Below are 26008 nucleotides of genomic sequence, written 5' to 3' on the forward strand. Positions count from 1 at the left end.
CGTGTGGATATGCCTGTGGCTCGTCTGGATATGCCTGGATGAAAGAAACAGTTAATTTTCCCCTGTGCTTTCCTTGGTTTCATTGTCTGTTGGCTTCGTGTGGTCGTGTCTAACAAATATTTGAGGCTCTCATATCCCCTTCTTGCACACTGGACTGACTTGACAGACTCACAGCGTTTCCACAGCTGGCTCAATGGGAGGCAGGCCCATGGCATCCACATGGAAGACCATGTCGTCGTAGCAGCCCTCAGCAAGCACAAGACTGTTTTCCACAAACAGGTCAGTTGTGAACTTCTGCAGTGTGCACAGTGTGTCAAGGTAATCGAGAATACCAGCACAATGTGCACAAGCTTTCTGCCATTATGGAAAGGTTGCGCAGGTCAGCGCAAGCAGACCTGTAAAATCAGTTCTTAATCAAATGCTGCAATAGGCACCTAGTTACTGCATTTTTTGTTGTAAACAAGGCAAAGAAACTAGTGCAAACACAGAGGCCAAGCGATGAAGGTGCCAGTGTAAATTAGTATCCTGCTATTATAAAACTATCATCATCAGTCTGAGGTTAGCTCCAGCGCAGAATGATGGACTGTTTCAAGGATTGGTGCAGCCATTCCATTCACCACCTGAACCCACACAACTGTGAATTTCAGTTTGATCCCTTCATGCAATCCTCTGTCACTGTCTTTAAGAAGAAGCTTTAGCACGGAGACTCCTATCTAAATACATGGGAAAGGAAAAATCGTTTTTCTCAGCAACCACTGCACCAAATTTGATGAGGTTAGTTGCATTCAAAAGAAAAAGCTAGAATCTAGTTACTGTTGGAAGCGAATTTTTTTATTTAGGCCATCAATATTTTTATAAGGCTTGTTAAAAATCGCTAATTTTTAGAAAGCGATATCATGAAGTTTACAACCCTGCAACTCAACAGTGAAAAATGATATCACAATTTTGTAAATTGTATCTAATAGTACATCTAAAGTGTACATAATTGATGCATTATATATGGCTTTCAAATAGACCACTAATATGTGAGTAGGACTTTTGCAAAACTTTTGTAAAGAATGTAGCAAATTCACATAAGATGTAAATTGGTACATCAAATTTGTCTACTTTGGATGCTCTAACTGATGCAGTTTACAGAACTGCAATATCTTTCTTAGTGCTTTCACTTTCTTCAAACTTATCAATTTCTGAAAGCTCCTTTCAAATATTTTGGACCCTAAATGAAAATTCTGCTTCTAACAGTCACTAGAATTTACCATTCTCTCCCAAATGCAACAAATTTCATTAATATCGGCCCAGTGGTTCCTCAGAGAAGTGTTCATGTGTTTTACATGTATTCGAATAGGCGGCATCGGAGTGGGGCCCGAATTAAAGCTTCCTCTTAACGGTGCATTCCTTTCCTTGGCATCCATGCTGTTGTTACCCTGGAAGACAACCCCTTGAATGCCCTGTACATTGCAGGGCTTGCCTTACTCCACATCTAGGCATCTCCATTTTATCTGTGATCCAGTTAATTGAGAGGGAAAGGATACAGTGCCAGAAGTGTCGATTTTCACGGAGCCAGTTGTGTCCTCCAGGAAGTAGTTGCCCTATTGAAGAAGAAAACGAAATGAGGGTGACACAATTAGACAGGGAGTTACCCTGTCACTAGAATGCATGAGGACAACTGTGAGAGCAGAGCAAGGGTTCAAAGCACATTCTAAAAATTTTCAGTTTACACCCTTTGGAGCGCACCTTGTTCCCAAGCAATATATTCGTCATGTGCCTTGCTTGGGCTTCCTTTTGTGAAAACTTGACTCACTTACTTTCCAGTCAGGAATGCTGTGCCACGCTGATAATGTGCACGTTAGTGATCTAGAAGTACCAGGCACGCACTGATAAAGCAAGGGAAGGGTTGCAAGACGGAGGATGATTAGTGTTGTGGGACAAAGATACACTCCAAAGGGTGCAAGTTTTTCTCACAGTGTAATTCTGCCAGATGGGATAGTTGGTTACCAAATGTGTGAAGCATGTTACCAGTGCAGGATGAAATGGGATACAAAGAGTCTGTGGCTCCCCTTTGTCTTACATTTGATTCAGTGCTGGTAAAATGTTTCAAGATGCACAGACTCGCACTAGCACTTCCCATCAGACACACCAGTGACCGAGAACGCCACGTGTGACACTCTCTTCACAGACAGCGAAAGGAAAATATGGCAGAATTTAACTGAAACTGACAAACAATGCAGGTGCCCACTTGCATCAACATTACTTGCAGGAATAGGGTAAGCTTACATAGTAGCTTGAATAAGTGAACTTCGTGACAAACAGATTATTAATAAAACACAGGTCCTGCCTACAATGTTTAAACATTCAGTCATGAATTGTCAACTGTCCCACCTCAATGTTCTAGCCAACACATGACACCTCGAAAACACAACATTGTGATGGACTATTATTGTGACTATGAGCTCCGCTAGCAGTTATGCTTAGCACTTGACAAATGGGCACAGAATGAGCATTCTGGGCCCATTGGCTGAATACGCAGGAGGTTGATTTGTGTAAGTAAAATTCGACACCAATATGACGAGCTGGAGACACAGGGATGTTGCAGAAAGATGTTAAAATGGGCGTGTTGGAAGTTATCCCTTGTGAGCAGTGCGTAAACGAATAAGGACGAAGAACAAGGGTGTCTGTCAACTGCAGATGCATTCAGTATGGAGGCTGCTGCATTTTGACATGTTTTTCAGAATAAACCTTCAATTGATAGACACCCTGTGTTATTTTCTTGGGTCTCGCCTGTTTGCATGCTGCTCACAGGAGATATTTAGTTCAATTCAATTTCACTTTATTTGCAAGCCTAGCCTGAGGAAATACAAAGGTTGTGAATTCAATGCTCCTTGCTCCTGCATTGAGGTGCGTCCAGCACTGAAAGTGAAAACTGGCAGTAAATTGAAATCAGCTTTACTTGCATTTCAGATGTACCCCAAGCGGGTATACAAGCACTGTCAACAATTCCAACCCCTTAAGTAGCATGCCAATACAACTCGTACAGGCTCTGCATCAAGTGGTTTGTCAATGTGGTATGAGACTTCGAGTGAGTAACTTAGATATAATTCCAAAAAAATGCAATTCAATGTAGAATCAAGCAAACAAATGGCCATTATCACATAAATAACTGCTGCAAATCAAAAAGTACATTACCAGTGTCAACCGATAATCTACCACTATAAAACAGTACAAATAACTGTGGGAAGTGATGTAGCCATGCTTTGTAATCAGAGTGAACTGAGTGAGCAAAAGGGTGGCAATTATTGCTGCACCTGTGTGCAATAAACTATGGGCCACAATATAGCACCATTTTGTCAAGCACACCGATAAGCAAATACATGTCAAAGTGCTAGAGACAACAACTATTAAACAAACTTAACCCTTTGAGGGTTTTCGCCGTACATGTACGGCGGCGGTTTTCTGTCCCGCAAGGTCTTCGCCGTACGGGTACGGTTTCGACCCTCCGTTTGAAATTTCGCGCCATAATGACGATGCACGCTTACTGGGAGGTGCTGCCACCTCTTAGGTCTTACAAGAAGCGTTTGAAATTTGTGCTACCTTCTTGGGGAGATAAACAGAACTGACTTCAAGCTTCAGCGCGTCGCGCAGACTGCGGCCACACCCCTTTTGCGGTTTCGGTTTTGCCGCGTGATCGCAACGGAGGCGCGCGAAACGTCATTTTTCTCTTTGTCGGCACTCTCTTGCAAATGCTGTGGAAGTTGATTTCTATCTTGATTGGCACTGCTCTTAGCTTGTTTATAACCGCCACTCGCGGGGTATTCTCGCTCTCAGCGGCAACGCGGTCTCGGTTCCGCCGCAACGGAGGCGCGCGAAACGTGATTTTTATCTTTGTCGGCACGCTATCGCAGGGGCGGCGGAAGTTGATTTTTATCTTGATTGGCACGGCTCTTAGCTCGTTTATCACCACCGCTCATGAGGTATTCTCGCTCTCTGCGGCTGCGCGGAGACTCGTGTTTCAAGGAGTACCACACTCTAAAATACTATTGAACATATTGCAGTTCTGAGTGATGCCGACACCAAAATACTGTTCCCTAATTTTTTTTACTATTTATTCCCGACTTTATACATCTTGCACATTCAATATCTGCAATAAAATAATTTGACCCTCCGGGAAAGTTTTCTTCAAAATAATTCGACCCTCAAAGGGTTAAAAAAAGCAATGCTTCATAATCTGTGCCTAATTAATGCTTGTGGCAAGGTGATCGTGGCAGTGATCATGGATGTAAAGTTGTGCTGCATTGCCATTACAAGACACAAATGAATGAAGGCAATCGTAATCATTCTGTTGGTGTGTGATTGTGCTGGTACAATTGCACCTTGATACAAACACATAGTGCAACATTACATCCATTATCTGTGCCCTTCCTCTAGCTGCAACTGCTACTTTGGGTGGTTTAATTTTAGTGCGCAATTATATGGACACTCTAAGCGCACTGCAGCCGTCGGCGTCGCCGTGAGGTTCCATATAAAGTCCAAGAGCAATAACACTATTGCCATGCGCCTCACGCCGTATGTGCTAGTGAAAGCGTGCGAGGGGAACTGACGATCGTAGCTCGATCTCGTCCATGCGAAAGGGATGAATGCGAAGAGGAAATGCGCTGTCTTTTGTGCGCAAGGCGCCCAAGGTTGCGAGGTGCCAGTGGAGACGAGAGGGAGGGCGTTCTCTCCGGCTGCAAGTGTGCATGTGGCGGCCGCGTGCACTCCCGTGGCTGTATCTGGAGAGTGATCTCGGTTGGGGGCAGAGTCTAGGTAAGTCGGCAGCTTTGTGGCTGCTGTGTGTTCTCGGCATTAACATTGTGTTGAAGCAATAGACAGCACGAATGTCATTTCGCTCACTCCTGCTGCCGCATTTTCCCACACCAGCGTTTTGAAAGTGAGTGTCTGCAGTCATTGAGTGTGATGTGTTCATGTTTGTTGTGCACACTGACACCATGCTTATTTAGATAGCAAGTGAACGTTTACAAGTTGAAATGGTTGATAAAAGTACTATCCCTACTTCACATGGCTGTCCGCTAATTTGCTCTCGCAATCAATGCTTTGCTTTTCAGGCAAAACCGCATCTTTTTTCAACCAGTTTGCAGCAGGCATTAAGTGACACCGGCAACGCACTGATGCGACACCAGCACTAGTAGACAGGGGACGTGAGAAGACGACACAACACAGCATGTGTCAGCACTGTGCTATGTCGCCAGACCTGCCAACCTTTCAATTCGAAAATCACTGCAGTGGAAAGGAAAAAAATTATTAAAATTCGTTAAAATATACAAAACATTATTTCATTATTCACAGGTTCACTGTTTATTAAAGATTCACAAGCTCTGTTCTTAGGGATGCTATGAACAGGCACTCTTCTCTATACTATCGCAGCAACAATGATCTGTGCTGCAGACAAGACAAAACGATGATGAAGTGCAATCTTCATATAATGGCTGCCAACGACATGGTTGCGGTTATACAGTGAAACCTTGACATAACAGACGTCAGGGGACTGCTGAAAATAATCTATTTTGAAATACCGTGGTATTGGAAACACGGGAATTCGTGTCAGAAACTAAATTCCACCAGAGGAATCGTCCACATTTCAAAGCAGTACGTCCACAAATGCATTCAACCCGACGACAAGGACTTCCAAGCACGGGAGTGAGAATGCACACTCATATGCAGTCGCCTCCACCCCGCCCGGTGCATGCACAGCTGTATTTCCGCACACTGCATTGACAGCCGCCGACGGTGAGATTACATGCCACAGTTCTGTGCATGCTCCATCGGCAGTGCGCCGAAACTCGATGCTGCAGGACTGCAACGGCAACAGCGCGATGATTCTTCAACATGTGCCGACTGTCCCACATGAACCATGCAACGGTACATTTTTTCAGAGCGTAGATAACGTGACTTGAGCCATTGCACCCACTACTCCTAAACTCGCTGATAACGCAGGTGGCTTGAAATAAAGTGTGAAGTCAATACTTATATCATTCACATATCTGAGATCTGTACATGATCTGCCACCACACATTTTCCCCCAAAGATTACCAAAACCTCAAAGCATGCAGGAATTCTATCGCTATTATGTTATTTGATGACTTGCCAATTGATCATGGGTTCAGGTGGAGTTCTAAATAAACTTGCTCTTCAGTGATTTGACTTTTCAATCCTTTGTGACTGTCGCGATTATGAAGGATGTGTAGTGGCACAACTGTCGCCTCCAAAGCCGGTGAAGAATAAGATGGCTCACTCACGCTAGCGCACTTGACCCGAGTGGCAGCGGTAACTGCCGCTCACGAGATCCCATAGGCACCATGGCTGGTTGGCCTAAATAAATTGTGGCCACAGTGGCTGTCTCTTCGCTCCGACTCCCACATATGCAAAGGCTTGAAATTGCGAACTCTCAGTGCGTAGTGCCATATCGACGGTGCTGGCACGGTGCCAATTTGTGTAGTTTCTATTTCCGTGGGCCATTACATGGGTGAGAACACGGATTTCTAATTACAGCCATCCATGAGCATCTGCTGCTGACAGTGGCCCATCAGATTCTTAAGTTTTGCAAGTCATAAATGCGCGGGATATACTGCGTTATAAATTCTTTCGTGGTGCTATAAAAATGGAAAAATAACGAAAGTTCAGTCATTATTTTGAAATGTTCGGTGTTTTGAAATTTGTAGTAATGAAATATTTTTACATTAAAACAATAGTCTTGTCTGGGAATTGCCTAATTTCTATGAATCTGCGAAATTTCATAATATGAGGTTTGTGCTAACAAGAGTTATAACTGCACATTGGTTTTGTGAGTTTATGGCATTGCCGCACAAGAGGGTTAAAAAAATGCGCCTATGAAATCACTGAATGACTGTATTTGCTTTTCATAAAGTACGTTTTTCCTTAAACATATGCACATGAAAAATTGTAAAGTATTTGTGTCAATAGGACAATCATTAACCACTGCTAAAAATGAAGCTGTTTACGATAAAATCTAGAGGTGTACAAGTATTCTAAATCTTAAATCAAAATTTGGAGGACACTTTACCTTCATCTTTAAGAGTGGAATGCACTAGCATTCAAAGACCCCCCAGCAACTGCAGCTTATCTGACTGTAACATTTTCCTGGAAATGCTGACGACTAACGCTATGCACGAAGGCGAGCTTTCTGGGGTGCACCGTTCCTACTAAGACAGACCACAAACGGCAGCTGGAAAAGGTGTTTGTGTTTCCGCATAACAAAATTACGTTTTCTCGTATATTTAAATTAGAATCCAGCGCTGTCATTTCCAAGTTATGTGTAAGTCGTACTTTACGAATTCACAAATGCATTTTACTTCGAGAGATTCAATTAGTTCAGTAATGCCTTCGTGCCAAGTGGAGGGCCTGCATGGATGGGGATGTGTGGTCCGAAATAATTTTCCTCACATGAACCACGTCGCCGCTGCCGGATTCTCCGCAACACGGGGCCATTAACACCATCGCATTGAAAATCGAGAAGTCCATACCATTAAATTCATATTCTAATTGATAATTCACTATTCCAAGTTGTTGAACATTTTTTTATACTATGTAAGCGATAGAAACACTTATTGTAGTATTGAGGGAGATGGAACGTGGCTGTGAGGATTGCTCCAAATGATTCTGCTGCAGGGAAGCTGCAGTTGCTGCACTGGGGCACCAGTTCCTGACCAAACACACAGGTCAGATCAGTTCTGCTTAGTAACTCCCAGTCATTCAAAAAAGAATGGCTCAATTTTAGGCAGCCAGCGTGTACATTTGCTCTGACTTTTTATTTTACCTGTCTCACCATGTTTGTTCCCTTCAAAAGAATGTACGATGCTTTGTTCTCCTTCGGCAAACACAACATTGTTCAAGCATATGGCAACTTATCAAGAAAACATTGCCAATCTGCTAAGGAGGCTCCTTCAAACCTTAAGCCAAATGTTATTGCACCACATGCAGCAGGACGTTTGCAATCAAGGGTCAAAAGCAGTTTAAAATCGCTTGCTCTCGCTTCATCAATATCATGCAGCGTCATCGCAAGCAGCTGGACCCACAGAGGTTAATGGCGAATTTCATGGTTGCGAGAGCATACTCAGCAATACAATTATTGCTCATTTGAGTTAACTAAATGATAAATACATACGTCTGCGATTTCAAAAAGAAAAAAAAAAACAATTTCGTCTTTGAACCCAATTTTATCATTGCACTGCCAGTCTAAACACAGCAGCTGCACGTTTATGCGTCTGCTGCCCGTGGCCTCCAAGATGGAAAGTGTACCACAGCCACCACGGGATGCCACCAAGAGCCGTCTCACCACCGAGACAATCAGCCTTTGGGTGAGGCAGCAGGGCATTGTTCCTTTGCACTTCCTTCGCCGTCTCCCCTGTTAACTTCCAGCATGCTAGTGGAAATGAAAGGAGACAGAAAGTCGCCTGACAGGTCTGATAACCACGTCTAACTTCGCTTGCGCTTGAAGGATTCGAAAAAAGTTTCGTTGCAGGAGATTCAGGAGGCGATGTAGTAATCTCATTCTATGATTACTTAGAGATGCGTTTCAGGGCCCCTTTAACTGTTTCAGTACTGTCATCACTGTGAAGCCCCAGATTAGTCAAGGAAGTTGTTTATCATATACAAGCTCTCCAGCTATTCATATGTCTAATTGTGAACATACATGTGGCAATGTATATAGACCTGAGTTTTTTCATTTATAAAACGTACTCAGCGCAAGCTTCTTATGTGATGTTCCTTCAGGAATAAGAAAATATTCAGTATTCAATATGACTTGCACATTTCACTATATTCGTACACCCCTAAAATAACTGCAAAAGTTTGCAGGAATACATCAAGAAGAACTGACAATAGTGTGAGTTCTTATAGGTTCATTCTGGGGAATGGCACAACAGAAATAAACATACATGAAAAGACATGATAACACAAGCACAACTCTCAACACAAGGCTTATTTTGCAACAAACACAACAGAATATCAACCGTGCATTGTTAAATAGTATTCTGTTCTGTGTGTTGCAAATAAACCTCAAGTTAAAAGTAAGCACTTGTATCATCATGGCTTTTCGTGTTTGTTGTTTTTTTGTGTGGTGCTAATTTCCAGTTTAATACAACCTAGTGTTCACTTTTTTCATAGTATTCAGTGTTGTACGTTAATCTCTTGCAGTGGAAAAAGACGTCAAAATAATGAACAAAACGACTGGACAGGAAAGAACACTCACTCACCATTAGTTCTGTTCAAAAAAAGGTACATGCTTTCTATAAGGAAGGTGCCAGCGTCCACATGGACACTTGAGTATCGATAATAGACCCAAGTTCAAACACTTCAATATGAAAAAAAAAAGTGCTTATAAAAAAGAGCACGCAAGGAACTGGTATTCATTGGCACACAGGGCCACTGAAATATTACCGATACACTTATTTACCACACCTCAAACAGCTCACATGCTAAGGCATCTTGCAAAGTATATAAAAAGCATTTTTCTTTATCAATTTAAGGTCTGTGATATTGGGCCTGTTAATCGTGTGCAAATATGCGAGCACATGCGGAATCTTCCATATACACAGTGAAACCTCGTTACTACAAACACCACATTATTGAATTTTTCAGATTAACGAACTTTTCAGAAATCCCCTGCTGACTGCTTATAGTTTGAATCTAAAAAATTTCCATACTACGACTTCAGAATACCGAACTTTTCAGAATAGCGATCATTATTCAGTTTCCGTGCCATGTTAACGCTTCAGTACTACGAACTAACATTCCAGGATCTGGCGTTTCCTAGACTTCCGTGTATCCTTTACAGCAGCTGGAACAGTGCGCTAGCAAGCGACAAAACGCAGAAAGTGGACGTAGTGGCGCATGGGTTTGGAAAACCCAAGATGGCGCCAAGGGAAAAAAAAAACACTCCAAAAGAGCGGACTTTTTTTTTTTTATTGCGGAGGTGACGATGCATCAGTTCTTGTGAGCGCATGCTCTGCCTAGAGAAGTGTTGCCTACCAATGGAGGCGCGTCTATTCCCTCTTTCGCCTTTCTTCCTGTGCATGCCTCTTCCTTTTGCACTTCTTTCTGCGGTCACATGGTCACACTTTCTGCACGGTGTTGGTTACCTGCGCTAACACTCTGCAATAGTTGAGGCATCCACCCCAAGTGAAACAGTTGCGGTGTCCATGGCAAGGAATGTGAAAAACAAGCAACCAAAAAGAAACAGTACACCTTATAGGTGACATGGAGCGTCTTCTTTGTTGCTGTTTTTCTCGGCGTCAGCGACCCTCTTGCACGCACCACTCCATTTACGGTGCTGCAGTGGTGTGCAGCGGTGGAATTTATGGAAAATAGCAACAGCATGGGCCAAGAGCCAAAGGCGAGGTTTTCGGGTATAGTTCATACGGTGACAACTGATAGGTTGATGGGCAAAATTGCTAATTTTGAGGCTTTGACTGTAACAACCTTTCAGAATAAAGAACAATTTGCTGCGGTCCCCTAAAGTTTGTTATATAAAGATTTCACTGTATAAGGTACACACCTGCTTCTAAATAAAGTGAGTTGTGAGTGACGTTCTTTCCTGTCAAGTTGTTTCCTTCGTTGCTTTCACGTCTTCTTCACCGGAAAAAGTTAACCAACTAGCATAGCAACGAGTAGTGATATCTTGTATTTTACTCGTCTATGTGTAGTGTTGTAGCGTGCACCCCCTTATGCAATCTTGCCAATCTTAAAGTGTGAAAAATACCATCATCAAAGCAAAAACATAATAAAAGTTTTTGAAGGTTACTAAAATTTGTTTTGTTACTGATGACTTGCCGCTGTTCTTTAAAAAATTCATTGGCTTTGTTTGTTCTCTAGGGAAGCTGTCGAAGGGCATACTGTTCTATATTCTATGCAGAAATGATGCATGTCACAGAAAAACAGAAATGTTCATTGAGTATATTCATAAAATATGTATTCACTTGACGACAATTGAAATTTCAGTTACTATTTTAGTGGTGGCTCTGCAGCCCTTAGGTCACAATAATTGAGCAGGTCCAAAAAAAGGTATGTCTCTTCTCTGAATCTGGTAAGAGTGGTATTGCCCAAACTGGACAAAAAAGAATAGTAAGATTATTGGCGTCACTACGACAATCGTAAGCAACCTCTAGAAACTGAGTATTTCATGCTAAAATCGTAAACCTGCAGGGTATATGTGCCACCCATGAGAAATTAAGATGAGGCACTATTTCCCAGCCGTACCTCTTCAAGCTGGCAGAGCATGCCAAGCACGACCACACGTTCACCCGTGGTGCCCAGCAGGTGCTCAATCGGTCGCAGGTCAAAGCCAGTGGTGCCAGCAGGCAGGCGCGACCTCGAGGAGAAGCAGTGGTGGCGTGACGTCTTCTGCAGCACCAGCTGGTAGCGCTCACGGAAGAAGAAGGCCTTGGCCCCCGCATCGGCAAACAGTCGTGGAGGCCCACTGTGGCCCGCCAACTCACGAGGGACAAACTTGTGCCGCTCCTGGCTGAGGAACAATAAAGAGAGCATGCAAAGCCTTTTACAGAGCTGCCAACCAGCACAGCCTGCCAAGTTAGCATTTAAGAGTTTTTCTTTCCGTTCACACAATGTGAGACAAGAAAGAGCTGGAAATGTGGCCTCAAATTACAAAGAGGTAACTATAACATTTACACATGAGACATACTATCACTTTTTTTTTTTCATAAATGGGAACAAGCACCTTCCAACACTTGAAATGGCTGCTTCAAGATTTTTTACATGTTTAGCGCTGGGTGGCTTAGTTACCTCATAATCAAAACTCTTCGAGAAATTGCTATCACACTTTTATTTATTTATTCATTTACTGCTTTAATCATTTATTTAATCATTTATTATTGATACTGCAGCGCTCTTGGCAAGAGCAGACAAAAACACATGGAATTTGAAACCAACTGAAATTGCTCAGTGCCCAAGATAAGTTATAAAGTTAGCGCTTTGCTAGAGCTTTCAGGTATGCAGAGAGTGATAATGACAGAGTTGTGCAAGGTTTAATAAATTCCAAGGATCGAACGGGTGTGGAAAAATCTGTATTCAAATATGTCTGTGCATGGGTAAAAAGGAGCGATGTTGAGAATGCACTGACATTGAGCAAAAGATTGGTTATCAAAAGTAGGAAGATTTTAATTGGAGAGGAAACATCATTATCAGCCTATGTTTATGTACACTGCCAGGATGAAGGCCTCTCCCAGCAATCTCAAATTACCCCAGTCTTGCGCTAGCTAATTCCAACTTGCGCCTGCAAATTTGATCCACCTGCAAAGCGTTGGATCGTAGTTGCAACTGACTACCTAACTCGATATGCCGAGACTGGGTCTCTTGCCAAAGGAACGGCCAGTGAAGTAGCAGATTTTTTTGTCACTCACATAGTACTACGGCATGGCACTCCTAAAGTTCTCATCATGGACCGAGGAGCCATATTTACTGTGCATTTGACACAGGCCATCATGAAATTGACGCACACCAGTCACCGAAAAACCACCCCATATCATCCGCAGACAAATGGGCTGACTGAACGACTGAACAGAACGCTGACTGATATGTTGTCAATATACGTGGACATGGAGCACCGAACGTGGGACAGGATACTACCGTACGCAACGTTCGCGTACAATACAACTGTGCAAGAGACGACTCAAATGACACCTTTCCAAATTGTTTTTGGCCGGACTGTCACCACAACCTTAGATGCAATGCTACCAGTAGATGAGACCTTCGAAAATGACAATGACGTCAGCGACTTCACACAAAAAGCCGAAGAAGCACAGCAGCTGGCGCGACACCGCATTCAACAGCAGCAGCAAACTGACGCGGACCAATAGAACTTGCGACGAAGAGACGTCCAGTATGCACCTGGAGACAAAGTATGAGTGTGGACTCCCGTATGGATGCGCGGCCTATCCGAAAAGCTTCTTCGTCGTTATTTTGGCCCGTATAGGATAATTTGCCGAATTAGTCCACTGAACTACGAAGTTGCTCCAGAAGGTCAAGTAACCTCATCACGACGGCGGCATCGAACAGAAATCGTCCATGTCGTCCGAATGAAACCATACTACGACAGGCAATAACTGCTTCCGCCTACAAACATCGCAAGTTCATGACAGTCTAGAAACCACCGCCTTCTGTATGAGCATCAGGACGATGCACTCTCGGAAGGGGGACAATGACACAAGATGATTTCAAATTACGCGCGCCAGCCACTTCCTGCGTCCGTCCAGCTGTTTACTGCTACCTGCGAAAGATAGGGGCAGTGAAGCGGGCAACACGAGCTCGCAAGGCACGCGCAATCGGAGCAACGTGCTATGAGCGCGGGACACGAGGGAAGAAGAAGAAGTGCGAGACTGCGGCGAAAGAGACTGTGGACGTTTTAGCGAGGCTCTCGCTTACCTGTTTGTCGGGCACTAGTTCGCCCAACGTAAAGCTATTAAAGTAGCGTCACTCAACTGTGCGTTACAATATGTTTGAAGTTGATTGGGTTTTCTGCTGTTGAGGAGCTACGAAGGAGACACCATGCTTTCTTTTGTTTCTTACGTGCTTCCTTACATTCCTGTATCCACCAGGGAATGCATAGTTTAGAAGACGAGCCTTTTGTTTATAGGATGCATACTGATGCTGCATCAATAATAAATGCTGCTACGTATGTTACTGCATCATCAATACTAAGTACACAGACATCATCTCAAGACAACTGCATAAGTTCGCGAAACCATGGCCAGTCTCCTGAATCTACTTTCCATCTAGGAACTTGCGGGCAGCATTCATTGGTTTCGTTAGCGTTGGAACAACCGGAAGGTGATGATTTCAGTAAGGTTCTAATGACGCTCGACTCGAGGTATGGCATGAGTATACCTGACGCTATAGTACTTATGTCTATCGATGAGAAAGCTTTGTGTGCGATGCTATAGAATGTTGGCTCTTTCTTATTAAGGAGGCATGCACTTGTAGAAAACAGGAAATTTTCTAATAGGCTACCCCTCGCATCACAACGTGAGTCTCCCCGCAGAGTACTATGGACATTTAGATCTCCTACTAGCATGTAAGGTTCAGGAAGTTCGTCGATAAGGTACAGAAATTGTGTAATGTGAAGTTGATAGCTGGGAGGGATGTAAAGACAAGTAATAGTCACCAGCTTATTGAAAAGCAGTACTTGGACAGCAACTGCTTCAAGGGACGTTTGAAGTTGTATTTGCTTGCAGGCAACACTTTTCTCTATTATTACAGCCACACTGCCTGACAAGGCGAGTGCATCATTGTGGTCTTTTCAAAAAATGGCATAGTGTGTAAGAAAGTTTGTCTGTGTGAATTATAGGTGTGTTTCCTGAACACACAGTGCTTTTGAATTTTAGTTTGTGAAGTTCTTTAGAATCATCCAGATAACGTAGAAGTGCCCCTACATTCCACTGCAATATTTGTGTGTCCATATTGTAAAAGAGATGTGTGCTGTGTGTGTAATGTAGGAAATACAACTTAACTTACAGAGCCTTTTTCGGGCCCTGTGATGCGCAATTCTGTTTTTCTGGAGCAGTTGAGAGACAGCCGCCACTCCATAGGCGCTTGCCGCGCCGTCTCGCTAGAAGACGTGTCCTTCGCCTCTTCTGGGGTGCTGGACACTCACTCTTTCAAGCAGTTTGTTCGCCTTAAAGGCCTCTCCTCAGGAGACAAGACCTTGGAAGCCACCAACCCAGAAGTTGATGCCTTCTTCTGAGACGGTGGTACAACGCTGACTGCAACCGCCAGTGGGTGGGGGAAGGCTTCACCGCCGGCTCACTGCGTGCGGGCTATAGAGCCGCCAGAAGCCGTAGTGGCGTCGCCGCCCGACGCGCCACTTTGGCAAAGCTGTTCTTTGGCAGGTACGATATCCACTTTCGTGCTTCTTTGAACGATATATTCTCTTTCACTTTGATTGTAACTAGTTCTTTTTCCTTTTTCCAGCATGGGCAGGACTGCAAGTATATAGTGTGCTCCCCGTCACAGTTTACACAATGTGGAGTATTCTTGCACACTTCAGATGTGTGTTCAGAAGCACTGCATTTGCCGTAAGTCAGTCGACCTCGACAGCTCTATGAGCTATGGCCAAACCGCTGGCATTTAAAACATCGCAGGGGATTGGGGATATACGGCCTGACTCTGATCATTACTTAGCCTGCCTCGATAGTCTCCTGCAGTACACTTGAGCCAAACGTTAGAATGAGACGGTTGCTCACGATTTCGTTTACTTCACGCTTCATCTTAATTCTTCAGTTCAGTTCATTTTCCTTAAAGACCCCCGATTTCAGGAGTATTACATAAGGGGTGGGTACAAGATTCGAACTTACACTCGTTCAAGTAACATAAGCACGGATATATATATACATACATAGTATACATATTTAAGTATATTCACACATGTATACACACATATTAATGCCTACATATTGTCACGTGGTCGTGACGTCAAAGAACACAGTAGCAATACTGTGAAAGGCAAAAACTAGCTTTTATTGGGCGAACCTGTGCCCACAAAACAGGCTACACTTAAAGCACAATTCTGTAATCCATGTTAAGACAGTAGGTGACTGATGACATTTTGTTCGCTCCAGCCCTCTAAGAGTTCAGTCTCACTGAGCTCCATCAAATCATCCTCCGAAATTACACCACGGCTGGTGTTCATAGTGCGGTGTGTGGTCACAGTGATAGGAAAGTCTCCAACTGATACTAGGTTCTGCAGTTTCTCATGCTGTTTCATATTTTGGAGCTCAAGAAGAAGGTTGCCACTAGCCAATTTCATAGCTTTCTAGCCAGCTCCTATTGTCTCTGTCAGGCACTTTGAAACGAGGAAGGGAGAGATGGCTCTGACTGTCTTTTCTGGTTTTAAGCTGTGTAGATAATGGTAGCAGGGATAGTTTTCTTTCTGATGACCAAAAAACTGAAATCCTTCTTCGGTGCACCCCTTTTTCTAGGGGTGATCGGGTAACACAGGGAAAGAGCAAGCCATAAAAATAATAACTTTTCAGCAGGAATGCCAGCCACCCACCATGGAGCCCAACAAGGGGACGCTGTAGGACCTGTAAACACAGGTACCACAAATGCCAGCTGTATATTCCTACTATAACCAAATACGTATAACCAAGGGTGGTTATATCATGAGAAGCCAACAAACACTGACACCGAGGACAACATAGGGGAAATTACTTGTGCTTAATAAATGAAATAAGGAAACAATAAATTAATGGCAATTAAAGTGGATGAAAAAACAACTTGCCGCAGGTGGGAACCGAACCCACAACCTTCGCATTCGATGCTCTACCAATTGAGCTATCGTGGCGCCGTTTCCCCATCCACCTCCCCATCCGCTGAGATAATAAATGGAAACTTCTGTGGGCGCGGATAGTCAAATGACTTAATTACAAGTGGCTGCTTGCAGAGTGACCACCAAAGTGGAGCCACATCATGTTCCATATAAAGTCCAAGTACAATAAGAACCTATTACGCCTCGCGCACTTTGTGCTTTAGGTGTAAGTGAAAGTGTGCGAGGGTGAGACAAGAAAGATGGTGGCTTCACGAGCGCTGCCTTCCCGTGCGTGCAAAGGAAAAGAGTTGGAGAGCATCGAGCTTGCAGTAATGTGATTAAGCGCACGTGAGGGGTGGGGAGGGAGTTGGCGCGTGTCTCTGCCGTGGCTATGCATGGCTGTAAACGCAGCTGATCGCATAGGTAGCGGCGCATCTTGCTTTACGGGTAATCTGCCGCATGTGCGAAGAGTGGGCATGCTGAGACAGCGTGGCATCAAGTAAGTTTCTTCCCGCACATTAAGTGTTGAAGGTTGCGTAATCTCGAGTTTCGGTGACCCATTGGAGCAAGAGGCAGACGAAGCATTTGCTTCGCACTGCTGGCGCTTTTCATGATAGTGCTGTCCCAGTGCTGGTGCCGCTATCAGCTGCGGGGGCAGAGTGCACATAAAAGTGCGGCTGGTTTCACTTAATTCGTACCACCAATGCAAAGATATTACTGTGGGATGTTGGGAGTATAGAAAGACTGTATTTACTATATATATACAAGCAGAGTAGATGTGGTTAAGATGGCTTCCAGCAACAACACACAGCAGCCAGCGTCTCATGATCTTCTTGTTCCTTTCTCTTCTTTGATCCTTCCGTAACAGGACCCCCAATTGCTGAAGCGTCGTCTCGGCGCATGCTAGGCAAAGAACTGCGAGCGAAGTATGGCTTCAGCCACGAAACATGCGCACGATGTCAACAGGCATCTGACTTGAGGACGGATCAAACTGTAACGGCGAGATCTCGTAATTGATGTCATTAACTTGACGTAGGACTTCATAACGCCCTGTGTAGCGAGAGAGAAGCTCCTGGGAGTGGCCGACCCGATGACATGGTGACCAAAGGAGCACCCAAGCACCCGGGGCGAACTTAACGTCGCGATGGTACCAGTTGTAATGCTCTTTTTGTATATGCTGCGAGGCTAATAAATGAGAACAGGTGACTTGACGTGCCATGTGAGTGCGATCGATGGCTTCACGAGTGTACTCAGTTGCAACATGTGACACAGGAGGTAGGATGGTGTCAAACGGCAATGTGGGCTTGCGACCATACAAAAGATAACAGGGTGAATATCCTGCAGTGCCATGTCGGGACGAATTATACACGAATGTCTCGTAGGCCACCGTGGCGTCCCAGTCACGGTGATCATTGGAGGCGTACATCGACAGCATCTCTGTGAGTGTTCGGTTCAGACGTTCCGTAAGACCATTCGTTTGTGGGTGGTAGGCGGCGGAGAGCTTGTGCTCAGTGGCAGGAGCGGTTTCTTCCAGCCCTGACAAAATTAGCAAGTTGCGACATAATGATGCAGGGAGCGGTCAGAAGACCCAGTCAGAAGAACCGGTGTCGTACGCGGCCATATGTACGCAAAACTCCAAGGTGTACCGCCATCGGTGCTTCGTGAAGTTGTTCAAGAACGACGGACCACAGATGACGAGGAAGGACAAGAGCAACTCAGGGCCATCAGGGTTGATATTGCGGTGGTAGAAGATGCCGTCGATGCAGCACGAACATGCAGCATGTGCCGTCGATGCTGCGAGATTGCACTCCAGTGATGATGGGCTTTAAGGATTCATCGCGGTGTTCAGCACGCATGTCGGTCATGTCAGTAAAAGCCATCCCGCAGGTCACCTCCGCCAATATGTTATAAGGATGTTGGGAGCATAGAGAGACTGTATTTGCAATATATATATATACAAGCAGAATCAATGTGTTTAAGTTGGCTGTCCAGCACCAATGCACAGCATCCAGCGTCTCGCGATCGTCTTCTTCTTTTCCTTTCTTTTATCCTTCCGTAACATATAGTCAACATATCTAGTCAACATGGCATGAAACCGTATCATTAGTCGCCGACTCCCAAATTAATTAAAATGAATTGTTTTCTTATTCAAGTTTGCTTTCTTCGATACCTCGGTAATTCGGAAAATTCTGTGGCCACTTTTGGTGTAAGAAAAACTGATTGGCGACTGAACTTATTTGCATACAAGGTCGAATTTCAATACAACTAAATTTCGATATAACAAAGCAAATTGCAATTTTACCTACTTCGTTATATCGAGGTTTAGCTGTATAACTTTGCCAATTTTCCAATCTAAAGGAACACAGCCTGATTCAAGAGACTGTTGGAAAATTTGTGCTAAAATGATGCTGACAATGTGCGTAGTGCTTTTTAATATATTGCTATTAATATCCTCAAGTTCCTGTTGATGAGGTTATTTTTATTGAGTCGATGATTTTAGAGATACCACAGGGTTTGAATTTGATACTGGGCATGCATGGATGATCGAAGACGGGGGTATGCTGGAAAGCTATAGGAAGGTTCACTGGTGAAGACAGGTCGAAATGTGGTGCTAAGAGTCTTGGCAACTTTATGTTTTGGGGTGGTGATACCGGCTTGATCTAACAGATGTCGAAGAATCACAAGGATTGATGGTCCTCCAAGATTGCTTTGGGCTGCTGGGTATTAGTGAAGGTAATGTCAAACCGAAGAAGATGTGCTTACTATGTGTTAATAGAAAGTCAAATAGCTTAGCTGTAGATTGATATTTGGCCCATGTGCACGAAGTATTTGCCAACTTAGCCAATCTGAATTGTTGCTTTCTTTTTGTTCTGCAGTTGTTTGAAATCTGTATTAAACCATGGCGACATAGTTTCTTCACAGACACCTTTTACTGGAATATATTTTTTCATTAGCCCCTGCATTTCATGTTTAAACAGGGACCAATTCAAATATACGGAACGTGCATGGAAATCCATGAGAAATGAGTCGCAAAAATTGCCTAGTTCGGTGTTATTACCGTCAGTCTCCTTTACATACTGTGTTATCATTTTCGTCCTGGCGCTTTGGCTGGTTGATTTGTATTTGTATGTGCCATGGATCACTGCATGGTCGCTGATGTTATCGAGGTAACTACCGTATTTACACGACTGTAAGTCAACCTATTCTTCTAAATTTGAAAATCTGAATTGGGGGCTCAACATACAATCGAAACCAAAACATGGCACCGCCAGAAAAGCGAGACCAACGAGATATCAGGGGAGCTACAACATAGTTACTATTTTATGTTTGCTCTACGGCCCTACCCGTAGCTTTTCGCTATCCCACGCATTTGTTCGCTTTTCAGAAGGGTTTTTCAACATTTCTGAGGGTTCTACAGTGCACACAACTCATGGAGGGGGGGGGGGGGGAGGTATCGGTAGTTGATTGAAGTGCCGCTGTTTCATACGGGGTTGCACCCTCAGAACGGCGGTGCTTGCAGGGAGTATTGATAGTTCATGGAAGAGCAGATACTGCACACATGTTTCTTTCCCTGTAGCTCTTAGTTTGACATGCTCAACTTGACTGCCGGCTACGTGCTACTTCCATGCTTCCTCAGTCGTCATGAGTGCTCCAGGCCCACTAAACATTCTGCACTCGATTACAGCAGTGTTCAAGAGGGCGGCCATCCTTTACACCAAAGGAACAAATCACTGCGCAGCAGGCCGCAAGGTCACTGTTTCTGAACAGGTGGTGCGAGAGTGGTGACTGCAGTGTAGCAAAATTTTCACCTGTGATGCCAAGCGAAGAATTTCCCATGGGCCGAAGTCAGGATGTTTTCCGGAGCTGTAGGCCAAGCTTGTGGCATACGTCGCTGAAATGTGTGATCAGTCTCTGCCAGTGAAGTTCGACATGCGTCGTGAAACAAGCCCGGACCTTTGCCTTTTAAAGGGCCCCTTACCAGGTCTGGCCATTTTGAGCTGCGAAACGCAGAGCATACAATCCACGTCAACGATTGTGTTTGCAAAGAATTGCATCGATACGCGCCATGGAAAGGCCTGAAACTTTAATCCGAACGCCGTTTCCCTCTTGACTCGCGGAGAATGCACCTGGAGAGGGACAGTGACATAGTAAGGCTTCTGCGCCTATGTAATTGTGTCCGCAGTGTGACGTAGCTCGTGGTGACACGTGACTTCGAGAATTATTCAATGCAACGTGTGTTATATGTGCGATCTGTTGCTTGAATTGACGAATTGAGGTTTAGAGAAATAATAAAACACACAAAAGGAATGTCTGCACGTTTTCTGTTTTACCTCGTACTGAAGCAAGAGAGATGTACTACCACTTCGTCTGCTTGTTCCCACAGTCGTGTGGTCACGTGCGCAGGTACTGAAACAATGCCATTTTCTACAGTGTTCCAGCGTGTGATCACGCCCTGCAATCCACTTGTACTGCCCGAGTATTTGTGTAGCACTGAATTATACAGCTAATCACGTTTCCTTGTGCACAGCACACAAAATTGTGTGCTGCGCAAATGAGACAACAGCTCGCATGTGGCACAGTAAGTGGAAATGCTTAGCAGAGGAAAAAAAAGGCGAGGAGAAAAAGAAATGAAGGCGGGGGCTGTGACGTATGCGTCATGCGATCCTCAAAGTCTGGTATGGGAGCACGCAGGGAAGGAATTTCGCTTACGAAGGTTAGACGGGGCGAGTGGAGAGAGCGTCTTGCTTGGCAGTGGAGTCCGCCTGCTGAAATCATGGGTTCGCGGCACTGAAATATTTCTATCTTGGCTATTAATGAGCTGATATTTGAAAAATTTTTGCGGCAAAATGCTCCCTTGAGGGCACGTAAGAACTTCCAGCATATACAACTTCCTGTCCAAAGCTACGTCGTACAAATATCTCGGAATCCAGTTCACACCAAATCTTTAATGGTCTCGTCCCATTTCAACCATCTGCAGTAAAGCATCGAAAACAGTGGGTTTCATGCGCCGAAACCTGCAAAACTCGCATGGCTCCGTTATTTATTTGTCCACAGTTGGAATTCACCTCATCTATGTGGTCTCCCCATGAAAAATAACTCACTGAAATGCTTGAGTTCATTCAAAACACAGCTGCCCAACTCATTTCTAACAATTATACAGTCACTGACTGATTTTTTGAACTCCGAAAATTCGGACATGCTCGATTATTTGGTCTGCTTTGATGCACCGCCATTCTCCCCATAGACCATAATGTATAACAACTGCCAAAGGTTCAGACACCTTGCAACCTCTCGTCTGATTTTTATGCGAAGCATATTACGAGAGCTCAACCCAGCTCCTCAGGCGCGGCGGTGTCGCCTTGAAACCACGTGACACCGTGACGTCACGACAGAGGAGAAGTGGCTTTGGCTCAACTCTTGCAAGACGGGCTGGGTGGGAATCGAACCAGGGTCTCCGGAGTGTGGGACGGAGACGCTACCACTGAGCCACGAGTACGATGCTTCAAAGCGGTACAAAAGCGCCTCTAGTGAATGCGGTGTTGCCTTAGAAACGAGCTGTTTCTAAGGCGTGCGTCTCTTGCTCAGGCGCACATTTCGTTGCCGCGCCGAACGCTGCTTTGCTCGACGCTCACCGCGTCCAATGCGGGGCGCGTAGTCGCTGCCCTGTAGCCCATTGTCTTACACCCCTTGGCGGGTCGACGGGAACGCTGTCGCGTTCCACTCTTGAAGGCGAAGCAGTAATGCATGAGTTGTTTCTTCGTCTAGCCGAACCAAATATAGCCAAGCAACAGCAGTTCACCAGGCTAAACAGTGGTTCAACAACTAAAATAAAGGCTAGTATGCTTCGCATCCTGGGCTTAACCTTACCTAAGCCACAGCCATTTTTTGGACACTCCTTGAGTCAACTCGATCGAAAGCACCATGCACCGACTCTGACCAGTGCATGTTTCGATTTGCTGAACGCCATTTTTGTTTTGAACGGAGCCTCCTTACTGCCCTACGAAGTGGCGCCACTGCAAATCCCCGCTCATCATCATCGTTTCTGCCTGGCTCGTGGCTACAGCAGTTCCAGACTCAGCTTAGTAAGCCATGTCAAGACAATCCTGCAGCTGATTTATTTGTTTCTTCATGCACGACGCTGTGAGTAGGCCAGGTTTTTTGTTTGTGCGACTGGTATCGGCGTGACGGCATGGTGATGTTGGCTTTGTGTGCTGTGTCGAGGTTGCGGTGATGCAACTTGGCATACGGAAACATAGCGTCAAGTGTCTAATGGCACCGACAGTGCCCGTGCAGACTGCGCTGGGGAATGCCGGCAAGCGAGTGCCGGGAGCCTAGGATTTGTCGCCTTCCGATATGCACCTTACCGACACCGGAAGTGTTCTGCTGAGACCTGTGCAGTGGTTCCAGACACCGTCTCATTTGACAGTTTCACAGGTGCTCACGCTGCTATACTGACATGCGCAGAACTCGATGATGGCGAAATCATTTGTCGGGTTTCTGCTGCACCGCCGGACGATGACTCCGAGTCGGAAGATGATGCACCACGTGCTACGCTGCCGTCGCATGCGGAGCGTGCACCAGATGTGACTGTGCTTTCAGCCACCTTAGTGACAGTACGACCCTCTCCTAGATTCAGGCTTATCTGATTGCGCGTAAACGAAACGGCGTGCAACGGCGCATTCACCATTTCTTCAAGCCTACTGATGAGCCCGAATAAGTGCTTGGAAATAAAAGAATTCGTCTTTTTTTTTAGTCTGCTTTTTCAAACACTTGTTTATTCGGACACCTGTTTATTCGGACATTTTCGCAGTCTCCATGAGGTCCGAATAAACGGTCGGCGACTGTAGTCCCCTCGCCAGTGTCTCCCAGCTAAAGAACCTTAATGATATACAGTTACTCGAAAATTGTCGTTCTATTTCACTTCTGTGTTTATTTCATAAATATGTTCACACCCGCACTTCATTATTGCCTTTGGAATCGTCTCCTTGATCTTCCTGGTGCTTACATAATCATCTCTGCTTTAACCGCATATATGGAAAAACTCAACCATTCAATTGATCTGCATTACTTAAAGCAATTAAGCTCTGGAATGATCTTCCTGACAATTTAATCTCTCTTTCTCACCCTGGAGAGTTCAAAAAACACCTCTGCCAGCATTTATCGCTTTAGTATTGCGCTAATTGCGGTTTTCTGCTGTACTACTTCTTCAGTCGCTTTAAATGTTTTATTTTTGTACTACTGTTTCACTGCTACTTGGTTATCCGATCTTGCCATTTTCACACTTGCTTTGTTTTTTATACTCCGTGTTAATATGGTATCTTTACGCCCTTTTTTTAATCAACTTTGTGTTTCTTTTGTGTATTCGCCTTGTACGGCGTCTCCTGTACCGTTACTCTGGGTTACCACTTTGTACTGTATTTCTATTGATTTGCCCCCTCACCCAATACTCTTTGGGGCCTGTGAGGAATACATAAATAAATAAATAAATAAATAAATAAATAAATAAATAAATAAATAAATAAATAACTAAATAAATAACCAAATTTGCTATGCGGCCTGGTAAGGGGACGTTAAGGACCTGCTCTGCCGTGAGTACAACGAGTGGCTGGCACCCAACCCCATGCACCCTGACAGGTGCATGGGGTTGGGTGCGTTCGGCATGGGCTGCTGTTCTACAACATGTCATGGTGCAGTCGTTTGCCACATGTGGAGTTTCACTAAATGATAATGCGCTGTGGGACCGTAGCAGCGATGACGATGGCGACACTAGTGAGGACGATGGCACAAGTGAAGACGAGTAGTCCAGTGACCATGCCAGCTACTAATAAATTTTCGTTATGAAATGCACCCTCAGGTATGCTATCTTTTTTCCCCCGGTCACACACGATATGGGCACGGCGAAAGTGCTATGACGAAGACTGAATCGGCCATTCTGTTGTTACAGGTTTTCCTGTGCAATGCACCCATTTCGGCCCACACTTCAAGCAAGAAAACAGCCATCGCCAGCAGCAAGGTACACTGCATCCAAGGACCAACGTGGCAGCTTGCTACTTGCGGACTGGAGCACATGCATGGAAGAGCACCTATAATGACAGTGACATCCCAGTGCAGCGGCTATAAAACAGCAGTCGACACAGCAATCCCATGGGCATGGTGAAAGTTCTGTCATGAAGACTGAACTGGCCATTCTGTTGTTACAGGTTAGTAAATTTGGGAAGTGCTTGCAAGGGTGACAATCGATTTATTATCGTTCTGCCATGCCCCGAACTGTGTGCTTCTTGTGCCCTGGAATGTGTTTCCATGTTGCTGATGCCGTCTGGTGATGTTGAGCTTAATCCTGGTCCCAAAACAGTTTAAGAAATATTTGCGGAAATTTCGGAAAGGTAAAAACTAATGAGTGAGGATGTAAAACAAGTAAGAACAAAACAGGCTACCTTTTGTAACCAGTTAGAAGTCATAAACAAGAAGATATCGGAGATGAAATCGACCATGAAGACTGTAAAGAAAAATGAAGCGAAAATAGAGCACCTTCAAACAGAAATTAACAACATAGGTAGTGCTCTACAGTACAGCCAAGAAAGAATGGTTGATTTAGAAGATCGAAGTCGTAGAAATAACTTAATTGTCTTCAGAATAACAGAAAGCACTAGTGAAACAAATGATGAATTAAAAATGAGAGTTCTGCAAGGTGTATTTGAGGAGAAATTTATAGTGAAAGTCAGCACAGTTGAAAGAATTCACGGAATTGGGAGACAACGGATGAATAATGTCGACCAGTTATTGTGAGATTTTTTTACTACAACGAAAAGGAAAAAATATTCCAGAACTACAAAAAGCTAAAGGGCAGCAGTACCTCAGTTGCAGATGATTTTTCCAAGGCGATGCTACGAAAGCGTAAAAACCTTTGGGAAAGTGCGAAAGCAGAAAAGGACAGTGGAATGAGGGGTCGCCTCGTGCGTGATAAGATTTTGATCGGCAACGACACATTTATCTGGGACGAAGAAAAAAAGTGCCGAAAGAAGGTGGGTAAGGGAGGGTCAAGCTCACATACAACAAAGTGCCAAAGAGAAAGCAAACCCAGGGATTCCAACTTGATTATTATCAATGTTTGTAGCCTGGCAAACAAGACCGTCGAATTTGAACACCTTCTTTTGCAGTACAAGCCAGATGTCGTTGTCACAGAGACTTGGCTACGCCCCTAAATAAAAGAGTGTGAATTATTCCCCCCGAGTTATATCATGATCCGCAAGGACCGCGGAAGGCGTGGTGGAGGCGTAGCAGTTGTTTGTAAAGAAGGCATTGAGCTGATCATTTTGAATGACTGCCCTAAGACTGAAAGTATTCGGTGCAGAACAGTGCTTCTAGGCATTCCTTTTATTATTGAAGCTGTCTTTCGACCTCCGGATGCTCCTCTTTCATTTTTACAATGCCTTCAAGATTATCTGTGCAACAATGTTCCTCTTAACACCCGTGTCATTATTGCAGGAGATTTCAATTTACCGGGAATAGCTTGGGCTGATCTTGCAATGGGCACAACAGATGTTGCACATTGCGAAGCTTTGTTAAACTTCACTTTCAGTTATGACCTCACGCAAATAGTTCCTGAAAGTACGAGAGTTACACAGACCTCAGAATCCTTACTTGATCTTGTGCTCATTTCAAGCAATGTACCGGATT

The 26008-nt window shown here is 44.5% G+C and overlaps 1 protein-coding gene across 1 annotated transcript in view; it reads right to left on the reverse strand.

The window, feature by feature from the left end:
• Positions 1 to 26008, reverse strand: part of PolE2 (DNA polymerase epsilon subunit 2) — a 118840-nt gene that overhangs the window by 82066 nt on the left and 10766 nt on the right. Inside the window, exons 3-5 of the mRNA XM_065427199.2 lie at positions 11269 to 11533; positions 1533 to 1589; positions 173 to 294 (exon numbers count right to left, since the gene is read on the reverse strand). Coding sequence (XP_065283271.1) covers positions 173 to 294; positions 1533 to 1589; positions 11269 to 11533 — 444 coding nt within the window. The remainder of the gene's footprint in view (positions 1 to 172; positions 295 to 1532; positions 1590 to 11268; positions 11534 to 26008) is intronic.

Source organism: Dermacentor albipictus, chromosome 5, assembly GCF_038994185.2.
Source record: "Dermacentor albipictus isolate Rhodes 1998 colony chromosome 5, USDA_Dalb.pri_finalv2, whole genome shotgun sequence".
Classification (NCBI taxonomy): domain Eukaryota; kingdom Metazoa; phylum Arthropoda; class Arachnida; order Ixodida; family Ixodidae; genus Dermacentor; species Dermacentor albipictus.